General features: G+C 40.1%; 1 protein-coding gene across 1 annotated transcript in view; it reads left to right on the top strand.

The window, feature by feature from the left end:
* usp33 (ubiquitin specific peptidase 33) overlaps positions 1–12,045 on the top strand; it is a 37,282-nt gene that overhangs the window by 19,269 nt on the left and 5,968 nt on the right. Inside the window, exons 10-18 of the mRNA XM_073854013.1 lie at positions 2,234–2,636; positions 2,854–2,991; positions 3,087–3,199; positions 5,561–5,733; positions 5,966–6,070; positions 6,173–6,218; positions 9,809–9,989; positions 10,957–11,084; positions 11,358–11,526. Coding sequence (XP_073710114.1) covers positions 2,234–2,636; positions 2,854–2,991; positions 3,087–3,199; positions 5,561–5,733; positions 5,966–6,070; positions 6,173–6,218; positions 9,809–9,989; positions 10,957–11,084; positions 11,358–11,526 — 1,456 coding nt within the window. The remainder of the gene's footprint in view (positions 1–2,233; positions 2,637–2,853; positions 2,992–3,086; positions 3,200–5,560; positions 5,734–5,965; positions 6,071–6,172; positions 6,219–9,808; positions 9,990–10,956; positions 11,085–11,357; positions 11,527–12,045) is intronic.

Below are 12,045 nucleotides of genomic sequence, written 5' to 3'. Positions count from 1 at the left end.
TTTTCCAACAGGTGTTTTAGCATTTGTTGTAAACTTGTGGACCTATTTTTCCAAACGCCTCATACCCGTATATACTTCCGTTGAGAGCTTGAATAATAGACACTCCAGCCCAGTTGGTGGCGATAATCCACCTTTGCCAATTGCAAGAATACAAACAAAGTTCCCGGCAGCGGAGTAATACCGTACCTCACAGCACATCTAATACAAGTCAATGGAGTTGGACAAAAACTACGATAAAACCAAGCATATTTTACAGAGATTTTAGTGTGAGCATATTAGTGAACACCCTTGACCACTCTGTGAGTTTCACATCTTTGTAAACGAAAGTTTCATGCATTTTAGAAAGGATTGTTCCTGTGCACCTATACAGCCATTGTAGAGGTGTGAGGTGAAACACAAACACCCGAAAATTCTCGGGCCAGCATCATATGTAAAAATTTCAGTCAAAACCGGTCTATTTCATCATAAACAATCTGGAAACAGGGCTTTGGGTGTAAAATACCGAACTTGTCCTTTAATCTATACATTTTTATCAAAATGTTTGTTCCCTGGGCATCGAACCCATGACTTAACACAATGCTCTACACATTGTGCTACAGGAATGTTCAATAACTCTTTAATTATTATTTTCACTGTGTATAATGGCCATAACAATCAACAAAATGACATACAGTAATTTGTTAAGGAAATAAATACAAAAGTGCTTCAGAAAGATTATTTAACAAAAGTTTACCAGTGCAGTGCCTTTACCTTTGGTATTATGGGACGTGCTAGGTCGTACCTCCGGATTAACGTTAACTCCTCGACGCTTTGCATTGATGTCATACTTTAGAGTTGACGAACTCCGGTGATATGCAAATTCCTTGCTGCAGACATTGCAGACGACTTTCTTTTTTATTATCACTTCCATCAGGTCGTTTTTTATAAGTAAATGTTCCAATCTATGATCTAGTCAGCGAGTCTCCCTCATTCATTTTACAGGCGAATGGTGGCTAGAACCTTTCCAGGTTCAAAGGTCAATAAGGAATGGATTAATCTGCGTAAAAATTTTTTAACACGTTATTTTTCTCAGATTTATTAATCAAAATTAATGCGTTATTTTGACAGCCCTTATATAAATCCTTACATTCACTAGATTTTGTACTTAAGGCCAGCTTTTTGCCCATTCTCACCAGTTGAAATCATTTTTCTCTTCCCGTCTCATGGTTGTTTTTCTCCTTTGATTTAATGCTCATTATGATCGCATGAGTAAGTCAAACGTGAATCATCCTGCTAAAGATGGACATTTCTCCCGAGGGTTGAAGGCTTTGTAGTACTTGAGATTTTAAAAGAGCCACTTTTATTCTTCATTACGGGAGATCTTATTGTCATATTAGTAATCTTGGAGCTGTAGAAACAAGTGCTCTTTGCGTCCATTGTCATGCCTGGCTGGAGAGGAAGTCTGTTTGCATACTTCATATTGGCTTTAAGTACAGACTTGTGTTATGAATGAGCTATTATGGCTGTTAAGAAACAGTGGGAAGCATTAATCTAATTGTTAAGTCTTGCTTTAATGAAGCCCACATAGAATGCGGTCTCCCGTTGACGGGACATTCAGACAAAGTCAATGAGTGCCTTGTATTAATGTTGTTTCCACTACAATGTAATAATTTGAATAGACCCAGGAAATCTTCATTATTGTACTACATTTACATAATACTGTACATAAAACATTGCTTTGTGACCTAATGTGCCGCCTCCTATTGCCGGGAACTTGTTTGCCTACCAGGATTCTTTGTAGCAGGATGTTATAAAGCCAGCTGACCGTGTCGCAGTGTGGATGAGCCAATAATGAGTTATGTTCTTGTAAGGTTCAGCTGTTCCTGTGATGTTTGGGGTCCCTGTGGGTTGCAGGCTTAATCTGTACTATGCAGTGTCAGACTCCATAGTTGTGACATTCCTTTCGATAATGCTTAAGTGTTTTGTGAAAAGTGCTGGTGGACATGCTACAATGTGCTGTTGTGTATCTGTAAAATGTTAAGAGAGAATTAATGGATTAAACAAAAGGTTGTTTTGTCTGTTTGATCATTAAGAAGAACAATTTGCAGTAATGTAATAAAGCATTTAGGCTTGCAGTTTGACAGTTGGCATGCCTGGTGTATTGTTTTTACTAAAGACCAATGTCAAGAATATCTTATGTTCTTTTATTACAAACAAATGTTGTTAAACTTATGGTGAACATCTATGTCACAAGGACTCTCAGGAGTTTCTGCGGTGTCTGATGGACCAACTCCACGAGGAGCTGAAGGAGATCCTTCCTGAACCCGAGGACCCAAACCAGACTGTGGACATGGACGACAGTCCCGATGAGGACAACCACAGCCAATCAGATGACTTCCAGTCTTGCGAGTCGTGCGGCAGCAGCGATCGGGCCGATAATGAATGCACCAGAGTCCCAGAGGACATCAATGAAGCGGAGATGCTGATCTCGGAGCAGAACCAGAACAACAAAGATTGGCAGAAAGAGAAGAACCTCATCAACAACCTTTATCGTGCTGGTTCCCATGGCGACCTGGATAAGGATGTGGACACGGCCAGCGAGATAAAGCCCATCATCAGCAGCCAAGGAGCCATTAAAGCTCAGTGCCGAACAACAGGTGAACGCAAAGACATCTGTAACCAGTTAGCTTTAAGAAAACCTTGCCATAACCAATTTTATGTGCACTTCAAACAAAGTTGCTGCAAATGTCGAGCAGTTCAGTCACATGATGTTAAAGGTTGGTTAGGATGCTGCTTATGTAGGGATTAGACAGCAATGCAGCCCATTGGGGTGTTAAACAGAAATACTGACTTCTGTGCTTTCTCTTCACTTAGACTCAAACCCTGAAATCCAGGTCAGCAGTAGCGCCCGATCCCAGAATGGGAATGCAAATGAAGGCATCTCATCCAGACTGTCCAGCAGTCCCCCGAAATCCTCCATGTGGCCTAACCTGAGCTCTGCTCACAAAAAAGGTATGATAATCTTTCAACAAAGATGGATAGTTTTCAGTACATAGACTTATATGGAAATGACACTGGTTCTACATGAAGCTGTTGTGTGTCGACAGTGCCCTCGTTCACTCCGCCAAAGAGTAAGCGGCAGAGGAAATATCGCAGTATCATCTCTGATGTGTTCGATGGCACAATTGTCAGCTCTGTTCAGTGCCTGACCTGTGACAGGGTAAGTGACCTGTATGTTGTTCACCTAAACATGCAATTGATCACCTTTGCTCCGCTAAATATGATAAGGACAACCGGTAGTGTTGGATTTTTTAGTCAGAGGTACAAAGCCAGTGTTGTTTAACTGTTTAAAACTCATTGGGGACTGAATACTAGTGATATAGCATATAAAACATAACATAAACATAAAGTCAGAATGCTTAGAGGTATACTGTTATATCTGAAATCATCAACATTAGCTCTAATGCTGCGTTCACACCAGCCGCGGTAGAGGCGTCAAGCGCGAGTGATTTCAGTGTTAAGTCAATGTGAAGATGCATTGATGTGCGTCTGGAGATCTTGCGGCGCAAATGAGGCGTTTATCGCGTCTAGTTCGCGCGAATGCTGCAAATTGAGCGTTGCTGCGGGAAACGTGTGAGTTAAAAAATTTAAACTTTGGCGGAAAAAGCCGCCGCAGTAACCAATCAGGAGCTTGCTCTAGTAGTGACGTGATTACAGGAAGCGAGCGGAGTCGCAGAAGCCCCTCCCATGAAGCAAATTTCCGCGTGAATGTCTCGATGACTAGAATTTCACGCGAGGCTTTCACGTGCGAATGAAGCGAGTAAACTCAAAATGTTGCAAAAAAGTGCAAACTAGATGCGGTAGACGCAAATTTGACGCTTCAACACGGCTAGTGTGAACCCACAGTAATAACAATACATTTTTGTTCAAAAACTTGAGAATTTAGTCACTATAAACTTTAAGGGCTTTTATAGTTTAAGTGTAATTGTTTTTTCTGTGCTTTCAGTATTGTCTTTGACCAATTTTCAGAATTTAAATAATGGGCGTTTAACGAGGTTTGGTAAACCGCCAAACTGCTGCTGCTTTTCTTGTGTAGTAAAAGCGTTTTTTTTTTAATATTCGAATATTCGATCGGCAATAATAATTCGAATTTAAAAAATGTTATTTGAATGTTTGTTTGTTTTAATGTGCCACCAAAGGATTACGACTTATTTAATGCTTTTCACTTCATCTATACTGTCTTTTACAGACTTAAATGTAAAATATACATGAACATTAATTAGTATGTATTTCTGATTGTTTGGCAATGCAGATTGCAGACGAATTTAAGTTTTCCTTTTATCTCCGGGTTTGTGCTCCGCGCCGTATTTGGCCACTGGTTCAGTGAGGGCTCACGTGGTAATAAACGTGCTTCTCCGCCGCCCGCATCAACACATCATGAGAGATTTGTAAGCTTTATGTTATAGAGTCTACTTTATTTTGTTAATAACGAGACAGACACGGAGAACTAAATGAAACCGAGAACATTTATTATATGCGGTGCTCTTTTGAAAATGAACCGGATAACTGCACATGGCAGTTTAAAAACAAAGCTCCGTCTTTGTGAAATGTTGTTAAATTAAGCTAACGTTAGTAACTTTGCACAGTCAACAATAATGTATCGAGCCAGCTTACGTTATTTGTAAAATAATGTTAATACAGATATTCAATCTTGTTCAATCCGTCTGTTGTTTTTATCGGATAACCATCATCACGAGAAAGAGTTTTCTCCGCAGCACTGGCATTATTGTATCTAGTCAGAAGAACGGTCTTTCACCGAAGCAGGTAGGAATAATACATGTCAAACTAAACTGAGAAGATATTTATATGGCGACTGAGCAGTCGGTTATGTAGATGTGTTTTTTCGTTTGCTCCGGGCTCTTATTTGGTGTTTTGAGTCCGTTTAAATTATGTTAGCCTAATTTGTCAAGTCCTCAAACTTTAAACTTCGCAAGTCCTCAAACTTCGCTTAGATTTGGGGTTAGTGTATAATATTGGGTATAATATAATGTATGTAAGATCAAACAGTAATGAATTCATACTAACGACCGACTTGAAACTAAGGGTTTGACTGACTCGGACTTCGCTCCGCATGGGGTTTTAACGCCTTTTTTCCGTAGGATATTTTTTAAGAAGAATTAAAATATATATACACTTTTTTTTTTACAATGTTTTCAACTTAAAAATACATACATATATATACATACAGAATATAAGTTTAGCTTGTTGTGGGTATTTCCTAATTATAAGCCTTCTGTGAAATTATGACAAAACGAAATATACAAAACACGCATGTCTTAATTAACATAATTTAAATAAACGAATATTAAAATATTCGTTCTTTATGAGCTTAAATATTCGAATAGTAAATTACTGGAAAATGCCCATCCCTACTTCGATCTACTCTGAAACGCCCGCATTTTGTCGCTTTCCGCATGTCTCCTATTGAAAATGAACTAGATACTCGCGACTGCCACATTCCATCTTAAACTCCCTTTAAGTCATATCTGTACAGTACAGTTACCTGTCCTTTCTGTCTTAGGTTTCAGTGACTTTGGAGAACTTCCAGGACATCTCTCTGCCCATCCCGGGGAAAGAGGATCTTGCCAAGCTACACTCTTCCTCCCACCAGACGGCTCTGGTAAAAGCTGGGTCTTGTGGAGAAGCCTACGCCCCTCAAGGCTGGATCTCATTCGTCATGGAATATATCAAGAGGTATTGTGCTTGAGTTTCTTCAGTGTGATACACCGACATTATATTAAAGGCTACTTTCACAGTTTTGATTCACATTATAGTATTTGGACATTTTTTTAGCTTCATACTCAGCTTTGTTATCATTGTAGACCCAGGAAAATGATCTTGAAAATAGCAATAGCTACCAGAGGACTTGTTTCTTGTGGATGAATGACGCAGGCAGCTTTTTATTTATTGATTTGTATTTCTGTAGCTGGTTCTGGGGGCCTGTTGTCACGCTGCAGGACTGTCTGGCTGCCTTTTTTGCCAGGGATGAGCTGAAAGGAGACAACATGTACAGCTGTGAAAAATGCAAAAAGTGAGTATGACCCTGTTGTTGAACTTGCTGATCTTGAAGTCCACTCCTAGGTGACGGTTACAGAAACTACTGGGTAAACTTTGATTCTTTTCATTGTTTCAGGTTACGAAATGGTGTCAAATTCTGCAAAGTTCAAAGTTTGCCGGAGGTAAGTGCACATAAAATGACACTCATTTTAAGCAAACTTAAAGTCTTAATCAGGGTTTGAACTAAGCTCAGATTTGAATATCGCTATTTAAAGGTGCTCTCCGTAAGTTGAGAAATTTCTAACCGTTACTGACACCAGTGGCCGTTATAGAAACTGCAGCCAGTCTCATGCTCGTTCTCGGTGGGCACACTCGTACGAGCACGACCACAACAACCAGAGTTGCCGTAGCAACCACAGACAGCTCATTGAGATTCACCAGCATGTTTACAAATGTAAGAAAAGTTACAGTACTGTAAGGTCATTGTTTGACAGACCATATTTTAGTAAAATGTTGCAGTGCTACTTTATATTTTCAACAGAAGTCTACTTTTAAAAGTTTTGTAACACGACACTGTAAAACACACTCCCGACACTCACAATCTAAATGCACTCGTGCTCTGAATAAAGATAATTCATATAAGAAAGTAACTTTTGAAACGGTCCTGTGCTACATGCTATCGTTAGCATTACACCACAAAATAAATGCTATCGTTAGCATTACACCACAAAAACAATAACATAATATATTACAGATGCCCTGTAACTATGTCTTACCTTTGCAGTAAAAAGGAGACCTGCTCAAGGTCTGTTTTCATACCCAGCGCTGACCGGAGCTCCCTCCAAGAATCAAATGCCAATCCGATGTTTACTCTTGTCTTTTCCCCGACGCCGGTCACGCACTATTTTGGCTGCACTAGATAAGGATAAGGATTTTTTTTTAAACTTACGAGGAGTTTCCGTGAGTGTCTGGATTGTGCTGGAAGTTGCTTTCCGTCTACAGAGTCCATTTGAAACATTATAGCGATTGCCGCTGTTTACTAATGACTGCCGTACGCGTCTATATGGAACGCCCAGGTAGACGAGCACGCGCATGACGTCACATTTTGAATTTCGCGCCAATTCAGACCCGACTTCTCCACACAGAAAAGAGCCTACAGGCTGATAGAGACAACCGTGGAGGACACTCAAGGTGTCATTCTTTCTATTACATTATGGTTGCCTCATAAATATACAAATGAAAACTCTATCTTAAAGATTTTTTTAAGTAATAAGTTACATTCAGCCCCTTTAAATAGTATCCCATAAGTTGGGTTTAGGGATGCTCCAATCGATCGGCCGATAATGCTTGCCATGTTTCTCAATGAATTACGGTGAAATGCCGCTACATCCAAAAGCCAGGGGGCGCTCTCGTGCAGAAACTCAAAATGCGCTGTAGACGAAGAACAATACACACGCAGCTGTGATGACACACAGCTTCATGAAATGGCTGAAGGATATATTTATTTTGCTGTTCTTCAAACCTTTTCAGGTATTTTCATGATAATAAAGAATATGTTTAATAATTATGTTTGACGAGTGTTGCTTTTTCAAATGCATGTTATAAACGACTTAAACTAAGAGTGATTTTAGATCGATAAGGACTTACTGATCAAAAGCCATAGTACATGAAATAGCTGTAATAAGATCGGCTGTCCGATTGAGAATCGTGATCGGCCACGTATTATTAGTGGAGATCGGCATTGATCGGAGCATCCCTAGTTGGGTTGGGTCAGCTTACTTTTAGGGGCTTTTCCACTGGATACAGTAGTACCCAATCCTTTTTTAGTTCCACCTCAATTGGGGTTCCAAGTGAGCTGATACTAAAACGTGATGTGAAAACACCGTAGATCACTGATTGGTTTGAGAGAATCGTCACTACCAGCATCATTGCTAACGTAAGATTAATTTTACCTTTGTGCTTGCGCTGTTTTGAGCAAACCTGTTGTCGTCTGTGCTTTGTTGTAAGTTCCCAAACTCCTTTTTTAATGGAGCAAAACATCCACAGGCTGAGAATCAGGAACACCATACCAGTTTTTTTCTTTAAGTTTGTTGCAGCACATCCGAGACGCGCACGTCTGCACTGCATTTTTGACAATAGAAAAAGTGGGAGCGTGCATCGTTGGAATGCAGTGTTTCCCATATAGGGCTGCACGATAAATCACATGCGATACCACGCGCATCACGTCAGTAATGCCGGTTCCTTGATTAGTATTAAATCGCCATCAGCTGTTTTCAGATGGAGCAGCTTTAACTACACAGAGCCGTAGTTCACTGACAATCGGGGCAATTTTGCATTAATTATCGCGGATGTATCACCTGCGATATGTATGCGATATGGCCCAGCTTGTCAGGGAACTACGGCTCTGTGCAGTTAATGTCGCGCCATCTGAAAACAGCTGATGGTGATTTAATACTAATCAAGGAACCGGCATTACTGACGTGATGCGCGTGGTATCGCATGCGATTTATCGTGCAGCCCTATATGGGAAACACTGCATTCCAACGATGCACGCTCCCACTTTTTCTATTGTCACAGCAGTACGCAGTGCAAATATAACGACACGCCTATAATCCCTCCCACTCTGAAGTGGTACTAAACTCAATGGAGAAGCTAATCAAGCCAAAAATGAGCTTGCACGACCTGACCCGTGGGGTACTATGCAATGGAAAGGTGCCTTTATATTAAGGCATTTTAGCACCATACAAGCAGTGGGCAAAATTAAAATGTCACAGAATTGACATTAAATGAATGTGCATAGCTGTGGCCCAGTGTCATCAGAGTCTGAACATTATGAGCTTTACAAATATTCAGACTGCCATAATAAAACCACTTAATTCTGTGGCCTTGTAGCAAGGATGCCTGTGATGCACACAAAACCTGTAGCCTTGGGTAATAATAATGATAAAGTAATGGGTGATAAAGTCCGATGAGTCATCTGTTTTCTACATCGAGTGAACCCAAATTCCCTTCAACCACAATACCTGCTGCCAACTGTTAAATATGATGAGCGATTTGTAATGACATGGACAGCCATCTTACAGGAGTCATTTGATCTGATGATTGCTCGGCATGTTCATAAAATGGCCAGAAAATATGAGGCCATTTTACTGGATCATATACCCCCTTTGCCTTTACCTCCATGAAGTCCTATATTCCAGTATAATAATAATACGTCTCTATTCACCGCTAAACAAAATCTTGTTTCAGGATGAGGTCAAATGTATTTTATTTGTGCTTGTACCCATACTAAATATAAAACTTTGAATTGAACTTCAAAAGTGCAAAGCAGATTTACAGCCTATAAATCTTAAAGAATGCGTAACTTTTCAAACAATCTATGTTCCTTTATACACAATGTTGTGTTTGGATGAAAATATACCTCTTAACATTTTATTACACCTTTGATTGTAATGTATTATTTATAGTGTTGAATGCTAAAGTTAGCATTTATATGGCTATTGATCATATTTATAGACAGGGATTTGGACACACTCGGTACATTTTAGCAACATTACATAATCATTTAATGAAGCCAAAACACCCTAGGGGGTTATATGTCTTGCATTGGCAAGTATCATTCAAAAAATATACAAATAAATTCTGCAATCACACACTAAAAATGAATGAAGGCTTGATACGATCATGCTATTGTTGTTATTTTTGGAAAATTCTAACTAGCAAACCTTAAGGTCATGTTGTGTTAAAATGCTTCCTGCTGTTTCACCAACAGATTTTGTGCATACACCTCAAGCGCTTCAGACATGAACTTATGTTCTCCACCAAAATCGGCACTCATGTGTCCTTCCCCTTGGAAGGCTTAGAAATGCAGCCCTTCCTGGCCAAGGACAGCTCCGCCCAGACCACAACCTATGACCTGCTGTCAGTCATCTGTCATCATGGCACTGCCAGCAGTAAGTGAGAGCTTTTAGAGGCGGGACTTACAAATAGCCCTTTTCACACAGACATTCCAGAAAATACACGGAAAATGCACCCTGGATTTTTCTGGGATTGTTTGATTTTTTGTTTATTCCCAATGCTAATGATTTGCCGGAATCTGCAAGGTCCTGGAAAGACACGTGACCTGTTTAAAGTCCTGCACTTTCTTCTACGCAGCATCTGAAGTTTGCATATTATTTCTTATTTCTCTCTCTAGAAACCACTCGCATGCATTTTTGTTTATAAGAAGACTGTAAAGGAGCGTGTGACGCGCCGTTATGCTGGTGAATGATCTCAGCTTCAGAGTGGATATTTGACGAGTTCCCTGATTTCTGGTTTAATCCAGTTTTCAGACATTTCTCATCGTGATTGTTAATATACATTTAAAAAAACACTGATCACACAGAGGGTTTTCCGAGTATCTTACTAGGTCCTCTTTCCGGCAACGATCCCAGAAGATTTACGGGACGTATTTGCGTTCACACAGAAGCTTGTCCGACAATTTTACGGGTATTTTCTGGGACCAAAGGTCTGTGTAAATGGGGTTTATGATTATAAAGGCACACAAAATGATGTGCAGAAGAGGTGGCAATAGGATTTGGAAATGTGCATTCAAACTCTCAGGTTTAAACCCTGCAGCTCAGTGTGTTGGATGAGAATTAAACAATAGATTGTGGCTCTCCCAAGATGGTGGCAGGCTAATATAATAGCTCAATATTTCCCCCATGTTAAACTTTTGATAGTATTGACTCATGAATTTTCCATTTATTTTCCATTTAGTTTCAATTTCAAAATTGAACAAACATGCCATTGAATTATTTATTATATATTGGCCCTGTGTTGGCAATTGGCCACTCTGCTTTATAAATATTGGCATCCGATGAAAAAACATGCTGGTTCAACAGCATCTTTTTTTTATTCATGTGGTTTTGTTCTTACTAGGTGGCCACTATATTGCTTATTGCCGGAACGAAATGAACCAGCAGTGGTACGAGTTTGATGACCAGAGCGTTACTGAAGTATCGGAGTCCTGTGTGCAAAACGCTGAGGCATATGTGCTCTTTTACAAGTAAGAAATGTTGAAATCTACACATGCGGGACAGATGTTTGTTATATTAACTTTTAACAAGGCCTTAAAGGACCTGTTTTTGGATTCAGTAGAGAGAATATACAGTATGGTTTAGTGGTTAATCCTCAAGTATTTAAAAAGCGACTGTTTTAAGCATAACAGCTCAAGGTTCTGTTGAGCAGGACAGATGGCCTTGGGTCTTACTGTAAATCTCAGTGGGTGTGTTCGGACAGTTGCTGAATGCCGCTAATGTTATTTGTGTGTGTGATACAAGAAGAGTAATGATGAGTCTCAGAAGGAAAGGAGGAAGGTGAATGGTCTGCTCAACATGATGGAATCCAGCCTCCTGCAATTTTACATCTCACGACAGTGGCTCAACAAGTTCAAAACCTTCGCTGAGCCAGGACCCATCTCGAACAATGATTTCCTGTGCGCCCACGGAGGTAAGAATCACTCTTGTAAAGATTTAGGTCTTAACCATTTGAATTTAAAGGATCTGATATAGCAACAGAAATAGAAACGAGAGGCTGTGATGTATCGTGGAATAAGTCACGGCTGAAAGTCATTGTTAGGCACAACATGAAACTTCTGCCACAAGCAGCGCCACAGACGGATCCACAATTCAGTTTGGCAACCCATGACATCATCACCCATTCAAGTAAATGAGAAGCGTTAACGCTGATGCCCCGTGTGAATGTACCGTAAGGGTGATTGCTGAAGCCCAGAGTATAGTCTGTTTTTTGTAATCGAAAGTATGAGCATGGTCAAACACAGTTTGCAAAGTATACTTTATTGATTTGTACGTGTACACAGACGTTCAACGCATGCATATTGCGACAAAATGCAATGCATCTCCTGGGCTACATTCTACATTCTCCCGAAGGTGCATACGCGACATACGCATACAATGTATGTGGGGTTTCAAAAATCTGGCGGTGCGCATACATGGGCCCTCTTTTGAT

Source organism: Misgurnus anguillicaudatus, chromosome 2 (assembly GCF_027580225.2).
Source record: "Misgurnus anguillicaudatus chromosome 2, ASM2758022v2, whole genome shotgun sequence".
Classification (NCBI taxonomy): Eukaryota; Metazoa; Chordata; class Actinopteri; order Cypriniformes; family Cobitidae; genus Misgurnus; species Misgurnus anguillicaudatus.
This window is presented reverse-complemented; position numbering and strand designations above follow the sequence as displayed.